The 27,723-nt window shown below is 52.7% G+C and overlaps 1 protein-coding gene across 5 annotated transcripts; it reads right to left on the bottom strand.

Moving 5' to 3' along the window:
- Nucleotides 1-985: 985 nt before the first annotated feature.
- Nucleotides 986-14,558, bottom strand: PDE4C (phosphodiesterase 4C). Of its 5 annotated transcripts, none has more exons than XM_032465255.1 (15): nt 14,361-14,558; nt 11,118-11,309; nt 10,551-10,587; nt 10,391-10,464; nt 10,080-10,132; nt 9,709-9,821; nt 9,538-9,631; nt 8,841-9,004; nt 8,543-8,641; nt 7,957-8,121; nt 7,771-7,870; nt 6,985-7,139; nt 5,466-5,588; nt 5,023-5,100; nt 986-4,501 (listed from the first exon to the last, which is right to left on the bottom strand). In XM_032465255.1, exons 1-15 carry the CDS (start codon nt 14,504-14,506, stop codon nt 4,112-4,114), a joined length of 1,983 nt encoding a protein of 660 aa, XP_032321146.1. In that variant the 5' UTR covers nt 14,507-14,558; the 3' UTR covers nt 986-4,111. The 5 variants fall into 5 exon arrangements, with proteins under 5 accessions (XP_032321146.1, XP_032321145.1, XP_032321148.1 ...); XM_032465254.1 differs by having other exon boundaries at nt 5,023-5,205; nt 14,361-14,557; XM_032465257.1 differs by lacking the exon at nt 14,361-14,558 and adding an exon at nt 12,473-14,315 and having other exon boundaries at nt 5,023-5,205.
- Between the last annotated feature and the right edge of the window lie 13,165 nt (nt 14,559-27,723).

Genomic DNA, 27,723 nt, shown 5'->3' with positions numbered 1-27,723 from the left:
TGACGGACGCTCCGGGAACCCCTCTTCTTTCTGAGTCCCATTTTCCATATAAAAATTCGAAGAAATGGTGGAAGTAGGGCAGAGAAACGGCCTGTCCCCGAAATTCACAAAGCCTCCAGTAAAAAAAAAAAAAAAAACCAGGAAACAGAGAGGGTACGAGCGAGGTTCAAAGACTCAACAACAAAGACGCAGGATGGGAGATGCATTACTCCTCCCTGGTTACTGAGTTAAAAGACGGGAACGGAGAGCCCTCCCTCCTCCATCCTGGTGAAACAAGACTCAGAGATGGGGATTTTGGGGTCTAAGATGCTCCATCTTTCCCCCACCCAAATCTTGATATGAGAAAATCAGAATGGGGTGGGGGGCGGTGGAATAACGAGACCCTGTCCTCCATTCTAGGCCCCTGAGCCCCCAACTCCGGTCCTCACACCCGGCAAGTGGCGTATGGCCCCAGGAAAATTCTGATCTCCCTGATTGCTCCTCAGGAGACGAGGGGCGGGACTTGTCCTGTTTATAAAAAGCTCGCCAGCTGCAGAAGTGCCGAGAGACCAGAATAACTTCGCGCCCGGAGGCTGCCTCCCACCCCCGCCCCCAGCGCCCCGGAAGTGCGGAGACTTCCCTCCCGCTCTCCTTGCATTTGGGAAATCTATTTTTTTCTAAGGGTAACATTTTTTTTCCTCTCCCTCACTCGGACTATAAAAGCATCATAAACCCACTGCGGAGAACTGGGAAAACTCAGAAAATCATAATACATAAATATAAGTCCACCTCCAATCTCTTCCCCCATCCCCCCCGCCACGGGAAGACCAGCAGTCGAGTTCCCGCTTCGGGGTTGGGGTGGGGGGCCTCCAGGCGCGACCCGGGTGGAAGTGAGGGCGTGCGAGGCCGCTAGGCTCCAGGCTCCCCGACCTCCCAAATGCATGCTTTGGACTTTGTACATGGATGGATTTCCCGTAGGGTAAAAGACCACAACAACATGCACCAGTTTCTGCACAAAGGAGTTTGTATTTTAAAATAAAAATAATGGAAGACCTTTATTGTTAAGAATCAGCATAAGGCTCTGGAATTAGGGGTGGTTGACTTGGGGGGAGGTCTCCTGTGTGGCAAGGGAAATAAAACCAAACACTCCCAGATCCCACCCCACTACCTCCCCATCTTTCTCTTCCAAGATTCCAGATACAATCTTGCCTCAGGGCCTTTGCACCTGCTGTTTCCTCTGCCTGAGCTGTTCCCCAGCTCTCCCTGTGCCTGGCTCTTTCATCCCCTTCAGGTCTCCAATCAACACCACCTCCCTCCAGAAGTTCTGATTTCACCCTGTCACCTCCTATCGTGTCACCATATTTCTCCTTCCTAACACATCCCCTCATCAGAAATGATCATGCTGACTTACTTATCCAATAGCCAGCTGTGGGCTCTGAGGGGCAGGGATCAGCATCCCCAGCACCTGCATCTGTGGACACAGTAAGTGCCCTGTGATGGTATGACATGAGTGAATGAATAAATGATTGGAGGGAGGGTGACTTTCGCCAAAGAGATTAGGGAAGACCTCTCTGAGGAACTGACATTTGAGCAGGAACCGGAAGGAGGAGAAGGAGCTGACCACCAGGAGAAGCGGGGAAACAGAGCTCCAGACAGAGGGAACAGCAAGTGCAAAGGCCCTGAGGCTGAAACTCACTAAACAAGCTCTAGGGACAGCCCCTCTCCAACTCTGTAAGGAAGGGGGCCAGGCAACAGTTTCTCCCTCAACAGAAGGCAAACTGAGGCCCTAGGAGTCACCCTAGGTCACAAGGGCTGAAAGTTTCCAGGGACCCTGAAGACCCTCTCCTACCTTCCTCTTTGGGTCAAGGATGGGCCACAAAGGTAAGGACTATGTCCCTCAGGAAGGACCCTAAACAAGAAAATGGGGCACTTGGAGAATGTGAGTGATTTCTTCTTACTCACCCCTTCTGTGGGCCTCAGTTTCTACATCTGTGAAATGGAAAGAAGAAAGAGTTGATACCTCAGAGCTCAGTGCCCAGCTCAGGACACAGTTTCCTCAAATGTGACCCATTGTTACAATTCTGTGATCCTCACAAAGAGCCCATTTTACATTTTACCCATGAAATGACAAAAGCTCAGGGAGGTTAAGTCTACCTCTGAAGATCACAGCCTGGAGAGGATGGTAGACATGAAACAAAGAATCCCAAAGAACTTCCACAAGTGCCAGCCTGGGTTGGAAGGTGGAGGGTCAGGAAGGACTTCCTGGAGGAGGGGATGCTGAGGTGAGACCCAAAGGGTGAGGATGAGTGAAAGGATATGTATTCCAGGTGGTGGGTACAGCATGTGCAAAGGGCCTGAGGTGGGACTGTGCTTGGAGTGTTAAAAGCCAGCATAGGGTAGAGTGCAGTCAGTAAAGGAGAGAGGCAAGAATGCCTGTGGCCCAAATCGAAGGAGAACAGAAGAACGTTTTTATGAATGGGTGGAGAAAAAATGGTGAAAAGCTGATCAATGGTTGAAGTATAGCAGAATTTTGTTTTCTTCTGGTTCCATTATTATGTTTCCATTATTTCCAAATTCTCTGTGGGAAACATGTAGTACCTGCAAGTAAAGGGGGAAGGATAAAAAATTATAAATAAAAATTCCATAAATCTCTGCCTTGTTAAAGACTGGAAGGAAATGCACCAAGTTATAATCCAGATGACCTTTAATTCTCCCTCTGTGGAATCTGATCATTAATTGTAATGATGATGAATGATCAATGGAATGGAATTATTAATGGAATTATTTAGGAATGAAGCCTGCTGTTCTTGAAGCCAGGGGTTGTGATGACTTGTGTCGTGTATAAATCCTCAGACATGCAGAGAGGGAGGCTGGGGGCGCGGGGAGGGAGGCTGGGGGTGGGGGATCCTGAGTCCTCCGGAAGTGGGAATTGAACCTGAGACTTGAGCACAGAGCCGCCTCATTTTCTTGGGATGAGCTGGGCCAAGCCGGCCGGAGAGGGACTTCCAGCAAGGCAAGGAGGACGTCCGAATTCGTCCCACGTCCCCTCTGCGCCTCCCGCCGCAAGGGGGCGCCGCTGGCTAATGTCTGGGGCCCAGCTGCATGGCCTTGAGACCTCAGGCAACCGGACCTCTCTGCTCCTTTTTCCCCATCCGTGAAATGGCATAGTACTAATTTGGGGTAATAGTTTATTTAACCTCAGAGAATCCCCCACATTTCTAAGATATTTCAGGGAGGTCACAGACACCACCCTCCAATCAAAGTTTACCCAAGTATTAGGATCTGGCCGTAGAGGGAAAGAAGGGGCTTCCTTTTCCCTACGGGAGATTGGGACAGCCTCAATCAGGAGATGGAGAGAACTTCCATGGGGGAGAATTCTGTGCTTCTGTTGCTGTTCTAGAAGAGGAAGAACGTGTGAAGGAATCAGCAGGGGGTCCTGGGGCCAGGGAGAACCAGGATCCTTAGACCTGAAGACAGAAACTATGGCGACTTAAAGCAACAGTCAGTCAGTGCACAAGCAGTGACAAGCTGAGTCAGTCTTCAGAGACAATCCCTGACACAGAGCCCTCTCTTTCTTGGCCCCCTACCGCCCTCCACCAGAGTTCCAGAGCCCATATTGGGTCTGGACAAAGATTTGGTGGTGGAAATTCCCCCATTCAAGTTCTTGTTCTCTTGCAATGAGCTGCCTGGCAGATGAAGGGGAGGCGTCTCGGGGAGGGGGCATCTCCTTGGGGCTGATTCCCCACCCTCTTTTGCAGGCACATAACAGGCACACAATAGGTATCCAGAAAATATCTGTAAAGAATGAAACAATAAAGTGATGGAAGTGGCTCTAGTGACCACTGGAGAAGATGGACAATGGGCCTGGCAGACAACCCTTTTCTATACCAGTGGTGGAAATCCAGGTGGGAGAACTCAAGGGCCCTGGAAGAGGCTGCCTCCAGTCCAGCTCCTTGGAGAGCTCTCTCAGCCAAGCCCAGGGTCAGAGTGGACCCCACTAGGTGCCTCCAATTCAGCCCTAAGAACTGCCTATTACTGAAAGCTTGGTTGTCTCCCTCAATGGGTGGGAAAGGCAAAGCGGGGGCCACCTGGGACTTATTCCTGGGAAAGTCCACCCACCCACCAGGAGCCATTAGGTGCCCAAAGGCTCAGCCATCATATTGCCCTCATGGTCCATGCAGGGCTTGCCCATGGTCCTCTGGTTGTCCAGATGTAGGGCCCCAGGGTCTGGGCTGGCCTCAGAGGACAGGAGCTCAATGTCAGGTGTCTCCGAGGCCTCCTCAATCAATGCTCCCTCTTCCTCTTCCTCCTCTTCTTCTGCCTCCTCCAGAGTCAGCTGAAACTGGAATCTGTCAGGGCCACTCTGCTTGGGGCTGGTGGGGTCCACAGGACTGCAGTGGATCTTGCTCTGGTACCACTCACGGTTGTCTTCCAGAGTGTCCAGCAGGTCCTGTGCATCTGGGTGTACCAAGTCAGCCCATGTCTCCCACAATGGGTGGGCGATGTAGTCAATGAAACCCACCTGTGGGGTGATACAGAGTTGGGGGGTAGAGGTTGCTGTGTGGTAAGTTACTGTGGAACCTAGACCTAGTCCAGCCTCCAAGCATTTGCCCAGGTTGTTCCCTCTTCCTGGAATGCTATTTCCCAACTCCTACTCATCCTTCAAAACCCTCTTCAAAAAACCCCTCCTCTAGGAAGCCTCCCCCTGCCCCTTCTGGTCTCCCTCAATCCCTAAGTCTTTCTTTCACCTCAGCCCTGACTCCTCAGTGTTGGATGTATGTGCCCCCCCAGACTGGGAGCCCCTTTAGGATCTTTCATGTCACCCAGAATAGACATTTCCAAACTCCACAAGTGATCATCCCTCTTCCTGCAACCTAGAGGGAATGCGTCCCAAGCCTGACTGCACAGTCCAGTGCAGACCCTTAGGCCACATCCCCTCCTTTTCCAGCAAGGGGTCAAGCCAGGACTCTTGGGGTCAGCTCAGCCACTCCTTCCCCTCCTCTCTCCCCAGTGCCCACCAGCTTGAGTCAGTTACTCTTAGACCTGGGACTTTTCCACCGAGGCTGTGTGCTTATCACACATGGGGCTGATGTCCAGGCCTGATTCGCGCTCACGGTCACCCTGCTGGAAGAACTCGGCCATGATGCGATCTGTCCACTGGCGGTACAGCGGTAGCGGCTTGGTGGGGTTACTGAGGTCGGCACAGTGCACCAGGCTCTGCAAGACCTGGTGAGACCATGGCTCGGGAGGACTCAAGCCAGGCCACCCCCAGGCCTGGTACCCACCCCCCAGAGGCTGGTGCCATGGACACACCCATCTTATAGGTGGGGAAACTGAGGCCCAGGAGGGGAAGGAATAGCTAAGGCACAGGCATGTGACTGTAGGTGCCTCCATTTCTTCAAGTTGGGCACACAGTCAGCTCTTCATAAATGTGGCTAAATGAGAACAGTGGAAACCAAAGCCCCAGGGCTGGCCAAGCCACCCACCTGAATGCGGTCAGAGTAGTTGTCTAGCAGCAGGACTCCAAGGCTCGTCACCTTCTTGGTCTCCACCATGGTCTTGAGGTCGGCCAGAAGGTTCATGTGTTTGGACATGTCCGTGGCCAGCACCTGGGGGCCGGCAAGCAAGGATGACAGGTATGAGGATAGCGCCTGCTCCATTTCACCCACCCCACCTCCCGTATGCCCCACCCACTTGGACCCTCAGCCCTCTGAGCCTCAGCATCCTCATCTGTCAAATGGGGGGATATAAAGAGATTCACTGAAAACCTAGCTAACAAGAGAGGCTGAGTCAACAGTCCCTTCTCCAAGGTTGTTGGGCTTTGTAGGGTGCATCCCACATGTGGGACAGGGAGATTAAACCTGGGGGCTGAGGTCAGATGTGCCTGAGGGTGGCAGAGAGGCCCAGCAGATGACACAGCCAGTGCAAAGGCCCTGAGGCTGAATGAGCTGAGGCACATAGAGGAGACAGTTGTGGCTGGAACAGGTGAGTGCAGGAGTGACAGAGGGTGATGAAGTGGGGAGGGCCTCAGGGAGGAGTAGGGAATATAACCAGAGGGCCATGGGGGATATATCCACAGATGGATTTGAAGCAATGAGGAACCTGATTTGGTGCTCTCCAAGCCTCCCTGTGGTGGGAGGGTTGTTTTCAGTCATTGGGAGGGAAGTTCAGCCATGAGCACAGCTATTTTAAAATCACTTATCTGGACCCACCCGGACCCAGCCCAGGAATGACCCACATGGCAGTCCATAGGCTTCTTTGAGAATCAGACAGAAGTCTGAAAACTTCTCCCCAAACTTCTCATCTGGCCCAAATGATGCTCCCTCTCAGGATGCCCACCTCCCAAAGCCCCAGCTCTACCTCATCAAAGTTCCTCTTCACTTGGAGCCTGGGTTTCCTCTGAGCCCTCCCCACATACTCTTCCCTCTGCTGGGAATGCTCCTCCCTGCCCCTTGGCCCTCTGCACCCTGCAGGCCCCAGCTTCAGTGCTCCCTCCTGGGGAAGGCCTCCCCAACCTTGAGTACCTTCCCCCGTTACAGCTCTAGCTACAGGTCCTCCATCATAGCTCTGCCTGTGGGTTCCCCACCACAGTTCCCACCTAAATGTCTGTCTCCCCTGCAGACTGTGAGTGTCATAAAAGCCAGAACTCTAATGGTCATTGGCACAGGGCAAACACACAATAGGTGCTCAATACATGCTTGCTAAATACATGAATGAGGCACAAGACCCCAAAACCTATTGATGTCTCCCAAGTTGAAAAATATCAAATGGACAGATTTAAGCATGTGAAAAGTTGCACCAGAAACAGTTTCCACATTGTTTGTACGTGAATCATGTCCAGGTCCTGATTAGCCTAACCAAGGGCCTAGTCACTCAGGGTTTGGACAGTCACTGCCCCATTTTACCGACCAGGAAGCTCAGACTCAGAATGGGGACATGTCATGGTCCAACTGAACCCCCAGCCAAACCAAGATTGTCCCACCCCATCCATCGCTGTGATCTCACAATGTCAATGACCATCCTGCGCAGACTCAGCCGCTGCTTGATGCTGAGGTTCTGGAAGATGTCACAGTTCTCTGCCTGTAGCAGCTTGAAGCCCACAGCCAGGTGGTGGTTCTCCAGCACAGAGGCATCATTGTACATAAGTGCAAGCTCTGAGTCTATGGGGGAGGTGGAGTACCTCAAGATCTGCCTGCCCAACCCACGCCACCCAAAGGCAGGTTTTGTGAATTCTTGGTAAACTCCTATTCATGCACTGAAACCCCAATTCTAATGCCCCCTCCTCCAGGAAGCCTTCTAAGACCCTGTCTCTCCCCATGGCCCTACCCTGATTCTGCAGGGCTGAGGGCATCTGTGTTCAGCTCTACCTCAAGACTGATGACTCCCTGGGGACTTGGCATGGCAGGAGACAGTGCACACTGAGTGCTGGTTGAATGAACTACTGAATCTTTGTCTTATTAAACTCTGGGATCTTCAAGAGAGAGGGCTCCACTCTCATCCTCAACTCTCTAGGGACGTGTATGTGGTGTCTAATAATTGCTTTTTGACTGAGTTTTTCAGACACCCCAAAGGACCCTAAACTTCAAAATTTCAGTGGGCCCATATCAGCTCTGCCACATTTGTTATTCTCTCATTTATTGAGTGTCTACTGCATATCTGGATCTGTTTCAAGCACTTAAGGGAGGGAAGATTGTGGCAGCCATTCACAAGCAGGGAGACTCAGAGCAGGGATGGGACCACCTAAGATCACTTGATTGACAGGTGGTGACAAAGCCCTGCCCCCTAACTCACTGGTGTTAATGAGAAACTGATTGGAGACACCAGGATGGTCCACATCATGGATGGCGCTGGCGAAGATGGCAGCCAAGACTTCCAGATCTGTGAACACGGCCTGAGTGGGCAAGGGGCATAAGAGGTGAGAGGTAGGCTCCTGGCACCCTGCACCCACCAGGGTTGACTGCAGCCATTGGGCCCTACCTCAAGTGCAGGTGTGGCCAGCAGCACATGTGTGGACTGCGCCACATCAGCAGCATGTAGGCTGTTGTGGTAGGCCACATCGCTGTGGTAGTGACCTTCCAGCATCAGTAGGTAGGTGACAAGCGTGTCTGCTGGGATCTGAAATGTCTTGAGCAGGTCCCGTTCCTGGTCCATCACAGGGCCCCAGTCAGGGCCTTGGCCTTTGGGCAGCAGCACAAACTATTCCTTTGTCTTCTCTTTTTCTGAATCCCTATCCATCTTTCAAATGCCCCCTCTTCTAGGATGCCCTCTCTACTCTCCCTCTAACTCCCTTGGTCTCTCTCCTTCCCCTCTGGCTCATCCCTGACCTGCAATTGTTCCCTCCAGACTGGATCTCTTCAGGCCTGGCCCAAGGCGGAGGCTTGTTGACAATCAGCAATGAACTTTTAAACCTAGTGAACTCCTATTCATCCTTCAATGTCCTGCTCAAATAACCCCATTCAGGGATGTTAGGGAAGATTTGAAGAATATATGTCCCCTGAGTTCCTGAGGTAGGAAGGAATGAAGGAAACACAAGGGTATTAGAAGCCAAGGGCAGGGGAGATACCTGAAAGATGCTGAAGATGATGGCTGTGAGAGGTCGGTTCCCACTTAGCTCTGCCACCTTGAACACATCAAGGCCCCACTTGTTGGTGTCTTCCAGCTCCTAAAATGTGAAAGACTGGAGCTTAACTCCAGCCCAGCTTCCCCAAACTCTGGAGCCTTGACCCCCAGCCCCAGGTCCCAGGTCCTACATTGAGCCCCACTTTGCCAGTATACAGGTGGGCAAACTGAGTCCCAAGATAGGGCATCCACTCAGAGCCAGGACTCAAACCTGGGACTCAGCATTCCCATTGGAAACCCACCTTGGCCAGTTGCCCCTCCCGGTCAGTCTGGACCCCAAAGCGTGGGACTGTGGCTGCAGGAAGGCTGGTACTGTGCGGGAGCCCACGCAGTCCACTGATCTGGGACATAGGTCTCCGGGGCTCCGTGGAGGTCGCCCTGGACAACTCCACCTCAGTCTCCTGGTCTGTAGGCAGGGCAGGGTAGGGCTCAGAGAAGCCTATTCACCTGCTAGGGTTGGCCTGCTTGGCCTTAGGTACCACATTTTGCCAAGCCTTGAGATCAACCTATTTTCTTGTTAGCTGTATCAAAGTAATCTCAGAGTGAACTCCTGTCTGCCCTGTAGCTACCCTTCTCGTTCATTGCTGACCTTAGTGAGCCCTTTTACTGGACATGGCCCCTGGGCACCTAGAGCTCAGTATTTTTCCCCAAACAGCTGAATATCCTTTCCATCTCCCAAGCTGGAGACCCAGATATGTGGTTCCCTCCATTTTCTCCTTGGTGAAATTCTACTCATGCTTCAAAACCCTAGCTTTAATGTTCCCCTCCTCCTGGAATTTCCTCTTGTTCCTCCCTCTGGTCCAGCCCTGATTCATGGGGCTGGAGGTGTCTGTGTCTAGGTCTGTCTTCCTCAGTTGAGGTCTGTAGTAGAAATCTTTTTTTCTCTTCCCTCTTCCTACTTCTATAATGTGGTCTAGGTAGTGACCCACCATAGCTCACCCAGGAAGGTTCGGGATATGTACTCGGACACCTGGTTCCCGGAGCGGCTGGTTTCAGACAGGTGAGTCAACTCCCGGTTCAGCATCCGCTTGAACTGCAGGAGAAAGTGAGGACAGTGAGGATGGGACTGTGAACAGAGGCAAAGGATCTCAGGTATCTGGCCCTCTTTACCTTGTTGGAGGCCATCTCCCCCACGGAGTGCCGTGTCTGCAGTGTCTCCAGCTGATCCAGACACCAATCCAGCTCATCCAATGTCTCCAAAGCCAGCTTCTGCCCAGTGTCCTCTGGGGGTCAAGCTGGTCAGGGGCCTGCCCCATCCCCACTCGGGAACCCAGAGCCCCTTCTGCCTCCATATCTGCATCTGGAGCCCAGAGCCCTTCCCAGTGAGGCTACTCAGGACCCCAGGATCTCCCCATCCCCAAGGGTGTTGAAGCTGGTGGTTACAATTAGCATAGCCTAAGGATTCATGGGCTGGGAGGTCGCCATAATGAGGAAGTTCACAGCTGTCCCACAGCGGGAGAAGATAGGAGCAGGCGCAGTACCTGTTGGTGGAGGGGGCTGACTGCCAGATGGAGTATTCCCGACGCATCCCTGCCTGCAGTAAACACAGTCGGCTCAGGGGTGGCCTGCTCACCCATATGGCCCCGCCCCCAACTTCTCCAGGCCCCGCCCTGCCCAGCCTTCCCCGTGACTTGCCAGCCTCGCCCTTTCCAGCCATGCTCCGCGCCTGACCACTTTGTCTTTCATCCCTCCCCTCTCCACCAGGCCCTTCCCTTCTCTTCCACAGGCCCTGCCCTTCCCCCTGTCGACCCCGCCTCTCTCGGCCAGGCCCCGCCCCCCGCCCCCTGCGTACTTGGCTGCCCCGCGGCCTTGCAGGTGCGCAAGGACCGCAACGTTGCTCCGAACCGTCCGCAGACTGGCCAGGACCTATAGGGAGCGGGGTGGTCAGCTTGGAAAGGAGGGGTTGGCTCTGACTGCTTGGCTCACGAGAGAAGCAAGATGTGGGTACCCACCTGGGCAAAGGGTGTCACAATCATGTCTTCTCCGTGTCTGTGGGGAGACAGGACATGGAATGGCGGTCAGGAGGAGCCCTCCACACATTCCTATCTTCCAGCTTTTACCTACAATATGCCCTCAGCTGAGTGCGTCCTATCGTCATGACTCCTCCTTTGGATGTCCTCCTAGTAGTTCCTGGGCTCTCCTCACCCGACTCTTCTCTGAAAGCCGCCACAGCCCCTCTGACCAATCACAGATGGGGAATTTGAGTCCCAGGGGCAACAGGAGTCTTAGAGGCAGGAAATTACGGCTACCAGGAAGCTCAAATCAAGGTGTTTGTTCAGTTGCTGTTAATTGGCCTTAATATTTTTGATTGCCACCCAACCCCAGCCTGAAGTCAGGCACAAAGGATCACCCCATATCATTCTCGGCATGCTGGACTGAGTAAGTGAGCTGCCTGACAAACTCCTACATAAACCTCAAAGCCCAGCTCAAATGATCACTTGAAGGAGGTGTGCTGAATGGAGAAACAAAGGGAAAAAAGGTCATACGAGGAGGTGTTATCCCACCAGCCTCAGACTCACAGGTCGCTAGCCACGGAGGAGTTCCGGGACATGGTCTTGGATGAGAGTTCGTAGTCACTGTCTGAACGGTAGAGAAAGGACTCCCTCCTCTGGCTGTGCTGGGCAGGGGCTTGGATGACTCGGCCAAGGCCAGACCCCGCCTGAGGGTCCAGGGCGCTTCTCCCACACGAGAGTCCATTTTCCAGGTCAAAACTGAAGGCAAAGGAGGCATAGTCAGAGACGAGGGTCCTGGCATGTGAGTGGTGAGCCATGGCCCATACCCGTTCTGTCATATCCTCCCTGGGGCCATGCAGTGGGCTGGGCAGGAGTAGCCTCGAGCTTGTCTACCTGTCCCACAGTGACACCCCCTGTCTGGGATGCCACGCCCCTCATGCCTCCATCTCGCCTCTGTATCTCAAAGCCTCTTCCACTGGGGCTAACCTAGACTCAAGGACGTGAGATTCAGATCTGTCCCCAAGTGGCTGTGTGACCATGGGTAGGTCTCAGCATTTCTGTGGACATCAACCACCCTGTTTCTAGTGTGGGTGTGGTAGACTTCACCCCTGAGGGGGCTTTTAGGGGGTTACAACCAGGCACCTGAGGAGGACAATTGGGTGCCCTTTTACTGAGGAATAAACTGATCGCTTCTCGGCCTTTTGGCTAAGATCAAGTGTAGGAATAAACTGAGGTCTAGGTTGCACAGTAAGTTCATTGGGACTGGAAATGACTTCCTGGGCTTTCCTCTCTGGAGGGGACTTGGGTCCTGCCTAGATCCGTCACACTCCAAGGCTCCCCACAGCCAGCAGAGGCCACGCCCCCAGGCAGCTTTGGCTCCGCCCTGGACCACCTGTCCCCTCCCTCAGCTCCAAGCCCCAACCCTTGGCCGACATGGCCCCGCCCCAATCTCGTCAACCACATCCCCGTCTCGCTTAGCCCTAGCCTTAGCTCCCCAAATCCTCTGCTTTATTTTCGGCCCAAAAGCTCTGCCTGTTCTCTTCCACCTCCGAGCCTTTGCACAGGGTGTGCCCTCTGCCCAGAGCACCGTCATCCCTACAACGCCCTCTGTTCCAGACAATCCCCAATCCCTCCTCCCATCTCTCAGCCCCGAATCTCCCTCCAGCCACACCCTGATGGGGAAAGAAGACCCACCCTAGTTCTCTAGGGGGACCTTCTAGTCAGAGGTCAGAGAAACAGTGGCAGGAAGCGTGGGAGGAGGGAGTTAATGACCAGGGAGAGAGACTGCAGATGGGTCACAGGCTTTTGAGAAGGGAGCAGGCAGGAGAGGCAGGGACAGGAAGACCCCAGGGGCCGCCCTAATTCGCGAGACTACTGGTCAAGGGCCAATGTCCACTTGGTTCCCAGTCAGATCACCCTACCCGGGTCCACTGGCGGGGATCGGCGCCTGCCGGAAGACTCCGAACAAGGGATTCGGCTCAGACCCGGGGTGGAGTTGGGGAATTCGGCAGGATTCTGCCCTGCTCGATCAAGTACGCCTGGGTTTGACTAAGTTGGGTCTGATCACACAGGGTTGGGCCTCGTCCGGCTGAGTTCGATCGGTGAGTTCAGCAAGATTCGGCTACATCCAACCGCGCTCGGGTAGGTTCGGATACGTTCGGGTGTGTTCGGCTATGTCTGGCCGCTCTAGGTTTCCGAGCAAGTCGCGGAGGTGGGGGGATGGTCCTCGGGCTGGATCGGGCACATTCGACTTAGTCCGGCCTCACTCGGGTGAGTTCCGGAATGTTCGGGTATGTCCGGCGGCTCTCGGTCTGTTCAGGCCCGGTGGCTCCTAGAGAAACCCCTACAGCCAACGAGTCCCAGCTCCCGCTTAGTGACGTCACCATGAGGGGCGGGGCTTCTTAGTGCTTCTCAAGCCTTGGAGTGGGCGCGTGACTGGTGGAGAGACGCTCTTGGGGGCAGGCTAACCGAGGTGAATACTCTAAACCAGTGATCGGAGGGGGAGGCTTGCGGGTGACTACTTCCTACCCCTCCCTTGCCTCCTCAAAGGTTCTGGGAAGGCCCACCTATGGATAAATAGGGAAACTGAGGCTGGGAGAGGCCACAGGGTGCTGGGTTCGAATCCAAGTAGCGAGAGCGGAGAGTTAAGGTCTGGGCCAAGGTTTTCTCGCCCCGGGGGAAGCTGTTTTTCTTTCTGCTCTAAACTTAGCCTAGATCGGCCGGGTCAGGCGGTGGTTCCATGACGCGGGTGGCCAGGAGGAGGTCGCTCGGACTGTGGGAACGGCGCTTATGTCCGTCTGTTAGACAGGTAAACTGAGGCACAGGAGCCTTGGAGAGACCCGCCCTCCTCCAGCCCCACTCCCTCGACGTCCGCCACGTACCTGTGCTCACTCCCAAGCCCTCGGCAGGGACCCCTCTTCACAGGCGTCTGGTACCCAGAGGGCCCTCTCCTGGACACTGGAACCCACTCCCAGCCTGAAATAGTGCCATCAGGGACCACAGTCACGGCTGCCTCCCTCCCTCCACCAGCTGTCACTGTCTGTGTGACCTTGGAGAAGGGACCTTTAGTCTCTGAGCCGCCAGGTGCCAAATTATCAAGTGTGTACAAAAGCGGTACGAATCAATAGCAAGGAACCAGACCCAGTCGGCGCCCACCAGCCCCCACCTCCAAACCCCAGCCTCACCCTCGAGACCCACGAAGTTACAATCGCTTCCTGAGGGCTGGAATTCGAACCCAGAGAAGTGGAACGAGTTCTTGGAGGTAGCAACCAAGAAGTCAGCTCTCAGCCTGGGGATATGCAAGGAGCCCTCTTACACCACAAATACCCTGTCTGGAAGGCCCCCATCAAACCACGTCTTCCTCCACGGACACCGAGGGCTTACTATGAGGCCACCAGGCCATCTCGTTGCTGGCGCCGGGACGGATGGTGGGGGCAGACCAAGGGAAGGAGTGACCTTCCCCCCTCCACTGCCAAGAGGCTCAACCTGCCTGCCCTGGGTCAACGAGGGTCAGGAGGAGACGTGAGCCTCAGCCCGTGCTGCTCCTGGCCACACAGCTGGAAAGGAACAGTGGCTGGTTCCCTGGGCATATATCCAAGCGGAGGGTGGAGGGAAACAGATGAAGAGAGACAGTCACCAACTCTAAGAGTCAGAGATAGGGCAGGGGGAGAGAGATACCGAGAAAGCGCGGAGGAGCAGAGGGTTTATACCCTGACCCCCAACCTGGCTCCAGCTGTCCCTGACTCTGCCTTTCCCACCTCCAGCCCTGCGGTTCCGATGACCCCTGCGAGGCCCACTGTCTCGCCTCACCACAGCGGATGGGCCACCGTGAAGCGCCGCTGCAGGCGGATGCTCTGGTTCACCAGGAGCTTCCTGAAGAGCCCGGGGGAGCTGCGCGGGGAGCACCGGGGGGAGCTGGGCCCAGGGGCCGGGGCGGGCGCAGGGGGCCCCTGCATCGCCAAGACCGCGTGGAGGCTGGAGGCTGGACTCAGGGCGGACTGCGCGGGACCTTTTCTGGACAGCCACGGGGGCGGGGCCCGGCGGGGAGAGGGCAGAAGGCGCACCAGCCCCGCCTCGCCGCCGTTGGACCGCTCAGGGACGCCCCCGCTAGGACAAATGGGGAAACTGAGGCAATGGGCTAGCCGCGATTCTCTGCTCCCACTCTTTATGGGGCCCAGAAACCACTTCCCTCTGTCAGCATATCCCCTATTACTACGGCTTGCTCATCTGATAACTGGGCTGAAAAGTGATATACGGAAGTTAGAAAAGGAAGTGCCCTCTGCTACAAGGGAGTCACCGTGGCACAGAGCTTGAGGAGGGGCTGCCCAGATCCTACACAGTTGCTTGCAATCCCCCTCTATCCATTTTCCAGATGGAGAAACTGAGGCCTGAGCCACCAAGGGGCTGCCTAGAAACTACAAAACCTTCATCCTTTACCAGATGGGGAAACTGAGGCTTGGAGAAAGGTGGTGGCAGATGCCAGTCTTCATGGCAGGGCAGCTCCCCCTCTCTCAGTCTCCCTCCACAAGTCCCCACGTGGCCCCCGACCTGCTCTGACATTCCCCAGGTCCTGTCTCTGGATCCCTTCTCCTGTCCTGCTGTCTCCACCGGACAAACATCCGCACTCCACTCCCGCCAGGCCTTCCGTCCTGTGAAGCTTCACCTGCCACCCCACCCCCACTCCAGGAAGGACCCCTGGAAAGGGAAGTCTTGTTTCTGGTGTCTAGGGGTTCAGGGATCTGTACCAGGTGGCCTACAATTGGAATGCTGGTGTCAGGTGGTCCTGCCTCATTTTTCAAAAAGGGAAGCCAAGTCTTGAAGAACATCACATTTGGAGGTAGGATCCAGGACACTCACATCTCAGGCAGAAGCAACCAAAGCCCAGGGTGGGTGGGCCTCCCATCTGAGACCACACAGAAGCTGTGGGCCCGAGTGTCCTGCTGTGGAATGACAACCCCCTGTTTGGGCCTTACCCCAGGGGACTGCACCAGTTTTGGGGTCCTCAGACAAATGCCACCCACATTTCTGGCAATCCTAAGGTGACATGAAATACCATTTTGGGAGATAGGGGCTTCAATGGGAGACCCTAAGGCACCGCAGGGAGGAGACTCTGACCCTCTGTGACATCTCAAGCACACTATGGTCCTCGTTGTATAGATGAGAAAACAGAGGCTCAGAGAAGGGTCACACTGCGGCCCAGGAAGACAGAGAGTCTCAAGGGTCTGGCTGGGAACCCCCTTCTGTCCCCACAGCCCTGCAACCGGACACCTGGTGGGAATCAGACTGTCCCCAAGACAAAAATACCATCTGTAGCTGCTGTGGCTGGACCTAATTATAGCTGGTCCCCAAGGGATAGAGGCCGCCAGGACGGGCCTGGTGGAGAGACTGGGGCTGGGTCCAAGGAACCTTGACACCACCCCAGCCCCATGGGAGAGGCTCACAATGCTCTCATGTCCCCAAGGAGAAACTGAGGCACAGAGAGATTCAATCCCTCTCCTGAATTCACAAACATAAAACAGAAGGTTAAGACTAAATATATGATATATGTATAACTGAATCGCTTTGCTGTACACCTGAAAATAACATTGTAAATTGGCTACACTTCGATAAAAAATTAGGATTAGAAAAAAAAGACTAGCAAAACAAAAGACATCCTACAGAATGGGAGAAAATATTTGCAAATGATGCAATTGACAAGGGCTTAATTTCCAGGATATATAAACAGCTCATACAGCTTAATAACAAAAAAAACCCACAACCTAATCAAAAATGGACAGAGGACCTAAACAAGCAATTCTCCAATGAAGACATACAAATGGCCAGAAGGCACATAAAAAAATGTTCAATAGCACTAATTATGAGGAAAATACAAATGAAAATTACAATGAGGTGTTACTTCACACCAGTCAGAATGGTCATCATTAAAAAGTCCACAAATGATAAATGCTGGAGAGGATGTGGAGAAAAGGGGACTCTCTTACCCTGCTGACAGGAATGTAATTTGGTGCAGCCATTATGGAAAACAGTACTGAGATGCCTCAAAAAATTAAAAATAGACTTGCCATATGATCCAGCAATCCCACTCCTGGGCATATATCCAGAGGAAACTCTAACTTGAAAAGATACATGCTCCCCAATGTTCATAGCAGCACTATTTACAATAGCCAAGACATGGAAACAACCTAAATGTCCATTGACAGATGATTGGATGAAGAAGTTGTGGCATATTTATACAATGGAATACTACTCAGCCATAAAAAAGAAATAAAATAATGCCATTTGCAGCAGCATTGATGGACCTGGAGATCATCATTCTAAGTGAAGTAAGCCAGAAAGAAAGAAAAATACCATATGATATCACTCATATGTGGAATCTAAAAAAAAAAGAATGAAATGAACTTATTTACAAAAGAGAAACAGACTCACAGACATAGAAGACAAACTTGTGGTTACCAGTGGGGAAAGTGAGTGAGAAGAGACAAACTGGGAGTTCAGAATTTGCAGATACTAACTACTATATATATGTACATATATATATATATATATATATATATATATATATATATATATATATATATATATATATATGTATATATACACACACACACAGTATGTATATACAAACACATGGATACAAACTGAGCCCTTCCTGCTCTCCTAGTGCTGAGCCAAAATCTGTGCATGTAAAAACCTTTTGATTTTTGGAACAACTCTATAAAGTGGGGACTGTCATTCCCATTTTTTGTATGGGGAAACTGAGGCACAGAGAGGTGTATTCATTGCCTGAGATCACACAGGCACTAGTGGGAGGGCTGGGGTCATTCAAGCCTAGGCTGCCAGGTTCCCCAGCCTGTGCCGTCTCCCACTTAATGCTTAACTGGCTCCATCCCCTCTGCAGTCCCAGACACTACTCTGACATTAATGTTTTATCAATAGTTTTAATATTAATGTTTCATTAAAAGATTCAACTTTAAATATTTTATAACCAGTTTTAACAGTAATGCATTGTTAATAATAGCTTTTTGGATGGAGAAACTGAGCCACAGAGTCAAGACGCAGCATTCAAAGCCTGGCCTGCCTGACCCTGGGAGGCCTCAAGCTTCACCCAGAAAGGAGCAGAGGATAAAGAAGGGGTTGACATGACTTTGTCTCATCCTGACTTTGTCCCTGCATGCTGTGTGATCTGAGGAGGTGCCCAACAGTCTCTAGGGCCCTTAGCACATCAATATCTCTCAATTCCCCCCTTTTCAGCCTCTCTTCCCCGGGCAAGCACCTGTCTCCTCCACTATCAGGTGGCCCCAGTGAGACAGGAGGTGTGTGCTATTATGCCCATTTTACAGACAAGTATACTGGGATCTGGAGAGGAGAGATGACTTGCCAAAGTCCTTGTGAAGAATCTTGATAGAGAGAGGAGGCTGGAGGCTGAGTCCCAGATGAAGATTCTCACATGTGCCAGATCTCACCCTTCTCTGCTCCAGATCCTCCTTTGGCTCCCCATTGCCCTCACTTCTGAATCCACACCTCCCTGGAGGACCTGAGTGGCCTGACCCCTGCTTGCCTCCCCATCCCCCTCTTCTTGGCTCACTCTGCTCCAGCCCTCATCACCCCCACCCAATTCCTTGTTTTTTTGAAGTAGCCAGGGTCATACCACCCCATGCCCTTGCCTGAATGCTCTTCCCCTGCTGACTCTTTGTCTTTTGGTTCACAGCTGGAGTATAATCCCCTCCAGGAAGCCCTCCCTGATCAGCTGAGTAAATATCCTTAGAGCACCCTCCTTTCACTGGTACAATTTCACATTTACTGTCATGATTATTTGATCTATGTCTGCCTCACCCTACAGCCCCTTAAGGGCATGACCAGGTCTGCCTTGCTTCCAGCTGTGCCCTCAGTGCCCAGCACTCAGTAGATGCTCAATAAATGCTTTTGCAATAAATATAGAGCCTCCCCCTCCACCTTTCAACTACATTGATCTGTGTTCAGCTCCTCATACACCCTGATCCTCTTGAGTCTGAGGCTTTGAACATTTTGTTCCTTCTGCTTGGCATACCCTTCCCTGCACTCCTCCCGGCTGACTTCATCCTTCAGGCTAAGCTTAAATATCATTTCTTCCAAGCAGTCCTTCCTCACCCTCTATCCCCAGATGCTGGCTCAGAACTTCCTCTGGGCTCCATGGCACACAGATCTCTCGCCATCACAGCACAGATCATTCTGTGTTGTCTCCAGCTGGTATGAGTCTGTCTCCACCATTACCCTATGAGCACCTACTTGCCCTTGGGCTGTGTCCCCAGCACAGGGCCTGACACACAATAGGTGTTAAATAAATGCTTGCTGAACAAGATGCTCAGATCCTCCCAGACTCACGTGATCTTCCTAGGGTGGTGGGGAAGACAGCCATAGCTGGTGACTATGCTCTGGCACAGAAAGTTCACAACAAAATGCAGAAAGTATGAGTTTGTGTTTGCATCTCACTGATGACACTGAGGCTCAGGGAAGCACCACCATTTGCTTGGGAGTGTTTAGTACATTGGCTTCGAACCTAGTTTCCCCAAGAGCTGAGCCTCTCCCACCACATCTGCATATATATGCACAGGCAGGACACATACACACAGACATGCTCACAGGGACACAATCCACCACTCCTGCCTTCCAGAGCCACTTGGCTCTCCCCCCAGATGGGCCCAAACCCAGTCTTTGTTTGTTCTTTCTTGAAGATGGAAAATCATGAGTCACCAGGAAAGAGGGCAGGAGGAACTGAGGGGTGGGGGCAAGGGGCCTGCTGGGTCACCTGGGAAAACTCCAACCCTTCTGGGCTGTGGGGCCCATCTGTCCCGGACACCAACAGGGCTGCTGGAGGGCCAGGCTGGGGGCATTAAGCTAGGCTTGCTGATTAAGTAAGAAGCCAGTGGCCATGGTAGGTCCGTGGACCGAGGCAGGAAAAAAATACAGAGAGGAATGTGACTCACCCAAGTTCACCCAGCCTGCCCTCAAACCCTGGGTTCTAAGTCTGGTTTGATTTAGCTCCCCCTCCAATCCAAGGAGGGCCTGGGACTCCTGGACTTGCTCCTCTGCCACACTGAGGACCCTCTGTTCCCTCAAATGCCCCTGTTTCTCTGTGTTTTTCTTCTGTCTTTGTCTTATTCTGCCCCACTCCCCCAGTTTATATGAAACAGGAGCAGCCCGTCTCCCATCACTACTCCCCTCTTTTCCATCCCATTCTTTCTTATGTGGAAGAAACATTCTGTGCTCAGGGTCCCCAAGAGGCTTTCCTTCTGGCAGCAGGGAACATGTGTGTGTGTGTGTGTGTGTGTCAGGAGAGGCTACAGAGGAGGCTCCTCCCCACAGCAGAGCAGACAGCCGGCCCTGGCCTCCTCATTTACCCAACCCAAGCTCCCCTCAAATGCTCTCAGTGGTCACAAACTCCACAAACATCCAAGGACACTCCAGGGTCTGGAGGACCCTTGGGCAACCAACTGGGACAGAGCATGGACAGTCACTTCCAGCCACCCACATGGGCACCACAAGATGAAATATGCAAGCAGGTACATAACTGGTATACACACATCCCATCACCCACAGAGACACAGCTGTGGACTCATACAATAGATTAGAGCGCACACGGGGTCGCAATTGCTCAGACTCACACACACATTCAGATGCAACCGCACCTGGGCACACCCGGTCACACAGCCCCACAAGCAAGCAAACTACCCACCCCCAGCTCCACCCTGCATTAAAAACAGCTTTTCCTCCAAAGCTCTGGCTTCAGCCAAGCAGTAGAGACCTCCGCCCCTGGAGAAGCAGGGACCCTCCGCAACTCCCATCAGGCACTGCGCGCCCCTCCCACACACCGCGGGAGGGCCCTGCCCACGCCCACCTACCGCCTGTGGAAGGAGGTGGGCCAGGAGAGCTGCGACTTCTCCAGCCCGGGCCGTGGGCTCCGGTCCCGCTCCCTGCAACCCACAGACTTGTCCGGGTCTGAGTGGAAGCGCTGCTGGATACAGATGGGGCGCTGGGGCTGCCGCCACAGGTGCTTTGGGGGCTTGACTATTCCTTGGCGGCTGCGAGCGCGGTTCAGCTCGCGGGATGCCTCTACCCCTTCTTGGACTCCCGGAGTCTCCATGCGCCAGAGCCGTGGAGCAGGCAGAGAGCAGGGAGTGGGAGCGGTCCTCGGTAGCAAGGAGTGTCTGAGCCCGGATGGGGCCAGAGCCGGGGTTGGAGGCGACAGCGAGGAGCTGTCCGCGCCGGAGGTGCTGAGGCGGGAGAAGGTAGAAATAGGTGCTCAAGGTGGGGCTGACCCTGAGGAGCTGTTCGTGCTGAGATGGAGCTGAAGGATAGATAGCAGGGAAAGAAGAACTTTGGGGTGGGCGTTGGAGACAGGGGCTGGGGCGACCCCCAGCGCCAAGAATGGTCTGCCGTCCCTTCCAGTGCTGAACGAAATAGGGTCAAGACATGGACTTGGAGTGAAGACAGAAACTGTCCTCCTGGTTGCTGCCGAATGGAGAGCAGGGAAAGGGTCTCGGGAGACCCCCAGAACCAAGGCACTGACTCTACTCCTGATGATGAAAGGGAAGGGCGTAGTAAATTCAGGGGCTCCGGGTGGTTGAGACAGAAAGGAGCTGTCCGCGACTTGTCGGTGCTGAAGGCCGGCCCAGAGACAGACAAGGGTTCAGGAGTGACCCCAGACCAGTGCGCCGTCCACCCAGGAGGTGCTGAAAGCTGAGTAGGGATGAGTCCTTAACCTTCCCCCGTGACTGTAGCAAAGAGGAGTCTGGAAGCAGAATCCAGGGCTTTGGTCTTCAGAAGTAGGCACAGATAGCAGTCTCTCTGCTCAGGAAGATAGGCTCAGCGGTTTAGCCCCAGATGGGGTCTCTTTGGGATCTTAAAACTCCCATCCACGCAGGGCAGGGATCCGAGAAAGTTCGAGAAAAGGGGAGGGCTGTGGTAGGGCCCTCCCATGCCTGGGGTAGGCACACAGAAGCCTGTCAGGGTTGCCGACAGTGGGGGTGGGTAGAGAGGGACACTCTTTTATAGCCACACAGACGCCCAGACCCTCAGAGGAAATAGCAGGATCTCACTTGCCTTGTGACGCCCTGGGCCCCACCTCACAGCCACAATTCCTGCTCTCAACTCCCAGGCCTGCCCCTCCCTTCCCTAGTTCTAGAAGCTCAAGGCCCTGCCCACCAGGCATTCTAATCTCAGGGGTAATTTCCTGGCAAATGGAGGGAGAGAACATTTTCTACCACAGTTAACAGAAGTAGACATGGACAAGAGCAGGGCTGAGTGCATGGGTGTGGGCTGGGGCAGGGAGGTATTTGGGGCCACTTGCTGCAGCAGACGTGGGGCAGAAAGAGCCATAATATTTTCAGAGGGCTCAGAAGTATATCTCAAGGATATTTCCCATGAAGATTGTCTATCCTCTACATGAGTTGTGTCCCCAGGTTGGAAATGGAAAATACTTGGGCCAGCGAGTCAGACAAATTGAACTCAAGCCCCAGTACTATCACGTCTTGCTGAGTGATGCAAAACAAGTGATTCCTCTCTGCCCATTACATTCATGGCTCAGTCCCTGCCCTCCAAAGCTGACAGTGGGAGACATGTTGGTCAAGTGATGGGGGATATGAGTACTGCCAGTGGCTAGCTGTCACTTCGCCTCCCCAAACCTGTTTTCTACTCTGGAAAATTGGGGTAATGATAGTGTTCCCACCTCTTGGCACTGCCGCAAGGATGAAAAGGGATGTCACAAGTGAAGGATCAAAGACCAGGAGCTGTCCACCAGTCCCCACCCTCTCTTACCCTCTGCTGGTATCCACCAATGCCTGGTGTGTCTACTTCATAAATAACTTCTGAATCTGCCTACTTCTCTCCAGCCCATGGCTCCCACCCTGGCCCAGGCACCACAATCTCCTACCCAGGACTGTCCCAGCCTTTTCATTGGGCTCCTGCTATTTCTACCCCTGCTCCTGACAGTCCTCCCTACAGCAGCCACACGAAATTTTTTTAAATGCCAATCTGATCAACTTCCTCCATTGAAAACCCACCCATGGCTTCCCATTACACTCCATGAGGTCTTGTGTGGTCAAGCCATTGACCATCTCCCCAGGCTCCCCTCCCACCTTCCAGCCACACTGATCTATGTTCAACTTCTCATGCACCTGATCCTGAGACCAGGACTTTTCATGTTCTGTTTTTTTCTAATTGACATACATTTCCTTGTGCTCCTCCTGGCTGAGTTCTCTTCATCCTTTAGGCTAGATTTAGATGTCAGCTCTTCCAAGCAGTCCTTCCTCACCCCCTAGCCTCCAAGGGTGGGTCAGAAGACTCCTCTAGAGATCTCTCCAGATGTTATGAGTCTACTTCTGCCATCAGCCTGTGAACACCTGCTTGCCCATGGCTGTGTCCCCAGTACAGAGCCTGGCACACAGTAGGTGCTTAATAAATGTTTTCTGAATAAGTTAAAGAAAGGTAGAAGAGGTACTCTCCCTCTCCTGGGACTGGCCCCCTTCATGCCCATCTGTTTTCTCACCTGCCTGGGTCCAGGTCGTGGCTTTGCTCTGTCCCTCGAGCTTCGATGGTGAACACAACACAGGCACTGGGCTCCACCTCTCCAGTGGTCCCAAGGCGGCTTGACAGTGGTGGCAGCAATGGGGTCCCTGAGAAGCATCTCCGAATGACACAACTTCCAAGGGGGCTCATGGGAGACAAGCCAGAATCCACTGACTTCAGGACTGCCTGGGCAGACAACAGCAAAACATGAGCAAGTTCCCAGTCATGGGGTCTCTCTGGGACCCTGGGGACTATGTGGCTCTGAGATACCCTTACCCAGATTCCTGAACTGACCCAGAGAGCTCAGTCCTACTTTCTCTCAGAATGAATTTCCTTCTCTGAACCTCAGTTTCTTCATCTATGAAATAGGGATGTGGATCTCAACCTTGCAGGATATAAATAGTTCCTGGCTCACAGTAAACATTGCAAAAATATTTATCAATCAATTATTTCACAGTATGTTCATTATTTATTACATTATATCAGATATACCACTGTTTATAATAATATGAACTGTAATTTTATTCTATCATATTATACTATTTATTAAAATATAAAGATGAGGCATGAAGTAAGTAAACGAGCAAATAATGAGGGTACCAATAGCTAATTTCTTGCATACTCACTCCACATAGGTGCTGTTCTGACGATTCTTCGTGGATTAGCTCACAAGGGCATGATGACGCCATTTGATACAATTATTCTCATTGTACAAACAAGAAAACTGAGGCTCAGAGGTTAAGTAATTTGCCCAAGGTTGTAGCTAGTAAGTAAATGGTGGAGATGGAATTCTGGATTCTGAGATTTAGTGCCTCACTTCTGGAAGGAAGGACCGAATAGGGAAAATTCAGTGAGCTGGTGATTGCAAGCATGCTCTGGGTAAACACCTGAGACGTTTAAAAATCAAACAGAACCAAGATGAACTGATGAGTTAGGGGTGTGAGCTCTCCAGCCCAACAGATAGGGGTTCAATCCATGCCATGTGATCTAGGGCAAGCATGCCTCAGTTTCCCTATCTGTGAACTGGTGATTAAATTGATACAGATCCTGTGGGGTTGATGATAGAAAGATCAAGGAATATGTGCCAGTCGCAGGCTGGGAGCTGTCCCCAGTGCTGACTCTAGGAAGTGGCAACGAAACCAGAACCCACCGCCATAGGGGTAGGAGTGTAGGCCAAAGGAACAAATGGGGATGTGGGAGAGGTGGAGCTCAGAGCCAGCCTTCTCCCGCTCTGCCCCTGCACCTCACAACTGAGTCTGTCTCCACCATCAGACTCAATATGCAGATGGAGAAACTGAGGTCCAAGACCACAAGGGTAATCAGGGCTAAAGCCAGGGCAAGGAGAGTATGGAAGAAGGTGAGAGAAGGGGACATCAGTTGAACCTCTTCTATGTTCGTTTCCTCTCTTTGAGGTGGGTTCTTTTATTCCTGCTTCACAGAGGAGGATATCAAAGCTCGGGGAGGATACAACTTGCTTAGGGTCACACTGCTGGGGGCCACTCAATCCCCCTCTCCCCTCCCCTCAACTCTTTGCATAGATCTGATCCTTCTAGGACCCAGGACACCTAGCTGTTCCCACATACATATATCATTTGAGCAATACTGTCACCACCCTCTACCAGGGGTACCTGAATTCTAAGGCAGAAATGCAAGTGTTCCACACTAGGCCTCCCCAGGGAGGATTTCTGGCAGCTGGGAGGATATGCAGGGATAACTGAGGGTGGGATGTGTGGAGGCAGTGGGTTTCTCCCAGAACAGGAAGCCCACTGAGATGTCACCTGCCTGTTTTCTTCTGGAGAAAACTGAGTTCCAAATGGGAAAGCCATATGCCCACATTTATATGAATTCATTTACTCATTCAACAAATATGAAAAGACAGTCCACATAGTGCTAGAAAGAAAATTAAACTGTGTAAGGGCATGGAAAGTGATTGGAGGAGGGGCCAATCATGTTGCACAGGCGTGGTTATGGGCCTTGCTGAGGAGACGACTTTGAGCAGGAAAGAGCTAGGGAAATAGCTTACCAGACAGAGAAGGCAGCATGTGCAAAGGCCCTGGGGTGGGAACAAGCTGGTAGGTTAGATGAACATGGAGGGGAGGATAGAGTGGAGTGTGGTGATATGAGTTGGTGAGGACTTGATGTTGGGTCTCAGAGTATGGGTGATGAGTTAGGGGTTTGTTCTGGGAGTGCACTGAGGGCTTTCAAGGGATGCAATTTCCTTTATGATTTTAAGAAGCTTTCTGTGTCTGCACCAGAGAGTGAGGAACATTGACGGCAGCATAGAGGCTGGGGCATTTGGGTGGGCTATGGGCTATGAGTGGATTTGGGACATATTTCAGAGTCTGAGAGACAAGCCATGGCCAAGGGGTGTTCACAGGGATTAAAGGGAAACTCGTGATCATGATGGGCGACTAGTCACATAGTTCTCTGGGTGGGTGGGACCACCATTACCTTGGATGAGGAAGATTTGAAACAAAGCACCAAAAGGGTAGGGTATAGCTCAGTGGTAGAGTATGTGCTTAGCATGCAAGAGGTCCTGGGTTCAATCTCCAGAACCTCCATTAAAAAAAATAAGTAAACCTAATTACCTCCCCTAACCTCCCAAAAAAGAGAGGAAGCACTAAGATCTGGGTGAGCAACACATGATCCCCTGGGGGAGCCAGAGGAAGCAGCTTGGTCTGGGCTTGTGGGGAATCTGGCTGGCATGGAACAGACAAGACAGGCCCTTTGGGGAGCGGTTGACAGCACCTGCCATGGGTTAGGTAATGGGTTCTTCAGCAAGCCCAGACTCCCAGGATCCAGTCCAGCTGCTCCATTCCCATCTGGAGTGAGGGTAGGGTAAAGACAAGGGGCTCTCAGAGCTGCAGGCAGGGGAAAGGAGTGTCCTCTGGGCCTCTCAGCTGCAGTGTTAATCAACCTGCCACTCCAGACTAATTGCAGTGAGGCTGGAGTGGGGATGAGGTGGAAGGCCTGTCGGGAAGCTGGGGAGGGTGGAGGGGGGAGGCCCTGGGTGAGGAAGGGATTTCAGGGAGACTGAGAAGCTGTCTTATTTACTTTTAAAAAATTTTTTGGTCCAACGTTTTTTCTTTTACTTTTTATTTTATTTACTTTTATTTGGGGAGGGGGTAATTAGGGGTTTATTTATTTATTTATTTAAATGGAGGTACTGGGGATTGAACCCATGACCACATGCGTGCCAAGCATACACTCTACCACTGAGCTATATATACCCTCCCCCAAGAAGCTGTCCTTTGATTTCCCATCTCTCCTTTCCCTGAAATCCTGCTATGTGTTAGCTCTGGCTGTGACACCAAGTCCTGCCTCTAAGACAAACCCTAAATCTGTCCCTTGTCTGCTCCTAATCCTCCCGTGGCTTCCAGTACCCCTAGATCACAATCCACACCCCTCATTGCAGCCTAGGCTCCACGTGCCCCAGTCTCTGCCTTCCACTGCCTCTCACCTTCCTCCATCTCTCCTCATTCAACCTGCCCCAGGCTCACCAGCTTTGTCTTCGTCTAGCTGCTCCTTAAACCTGCCTCAGGACCTTAGCACAAGCTGTGCCCTCAGCAGGGAATGCCCTTCCCCCAGTTCTCCCCATGACTGGCTGCTTATATTCATCCATTCTTCAACTCAAATGGCACAGCCTTAGAGAAGCCCTTCCTGCCCAGCCTGGACAGCCTCACTCACTGACCCACCCCCACATATTATCCTTTCTCTTGGTTTAACATCTGTCTGCCAGCCTATGAGCCTCCACATCCTCCAGGCCCAGTGCTGGACCCAGCACAGAGTAGGTGCTCCATGTACAAATGGAAAGATTGATGCTGTAAATTGAGTGTTTTGGGGGAGTGTCGGGGGTCCCCACTTTGCAGAAGAGGAAGGTGCAGCTTGGGGAGGGAGCAAGATGCTGGGGTTCACTGGGGATATCTGATCACCTACCACGTTAAAGAGGTGGGCCAGGGAGTGTCTGGGAGTGGGGAGCAGTTAGGGGCTCAGCTCAAGCACAGGGGTTCAAGTCACAGACAAGCGTCCTGAAGGTTCAGGTTCAAACCTCGCTCAGCCACTTACCTTGAGGGAGGGTGAGCTTCTCTGTGCCTCAGTTTCCTCATCCACAAACTGGGGCTATCCTTATCTTTCTCCTCCTCCAGCAGACAGCTAGGGCTTGGAGTTAATGCATGTGGGACATTGCCTGCTGCCAGGGACCAGCTCATCCTCACTTCTCTTGGCCACATAATTTTAGCCCATTTTTTCATATGAGCATCTAGAGTTCCAGAGAGGTTACCAGCCACTCAGGCATCAGTGATCAGCCTGGGATTCAGCTCCTGCCTGGTTCTCCGCTCACTACCTTCTTTTTCTCCTGCCTCAGTTTCCCAGAATGGGGCCACTGGCCCGGCCTCGAATGTCTGGCCTTACACCCTCCCTGCCCTGGGCTGAGAGCACCCAGGCCCCTTTTCTTGGGCAACCAAAAACCTTGCATCCAGACCCAAGCAGTCCCTGCTGCCCCTGCCCCCACCGCTGGTCCCCTTGCTCCCCAGAGCAATGGCTGCAGCCCTGGGCTAGATACTCGAATGGAGACTCAGCCTCTTGTGGCTTCTCTGGGCTTCAGTTTCCCCACCTGGAAGTGGGTCCCCAG

Source organism: Camelus ferus, chromosome 22 (genome assembly GCF_009834535.1).
Source record: "Camelus ferus isolate YT-003-E chromosome 22, BCGSAC_Cfer_1.0, whole genome shotgun sequence".
Classification (NCBI taxonomy): Eukaryota; Metazoa; Chordata; class Mammalia; order Artiodactyla; family Camelidae; genus Camelus; species Camelus ferus.
This window is presented reverse-complemented; position numbering and strand designations above follow the sequence as displayed.

What these genes read in the sequence shown, in the direction of transcription:
- PDE4C (XM_032465254.1), bottom strand. Translation starts at nt 14,506, where the DNA reads ATGCAGGGGCCCCCTGCGCCCGCCCCGGCCCCTGGGCCCAGCTCCCCC. An exon ending in TTGTGACACCCTTTGCCCAG is followed by an intron (nt 10,465 to 10,550) that starts GTGGGTACCCAC and finishes CGCTCCCTATAG; the next exon opens with GTCCTGGCCAGTCTGCGGAC. An exon ending in CAAGGCCGCGGGGCAGCCAA is followed by an intron (nt 10,133 to 10,390) that starts GTACGCAGGGGG and finishes TGTTTACTGCAG; the next exon opens with GCAGGGATGCGTCGGGAATA.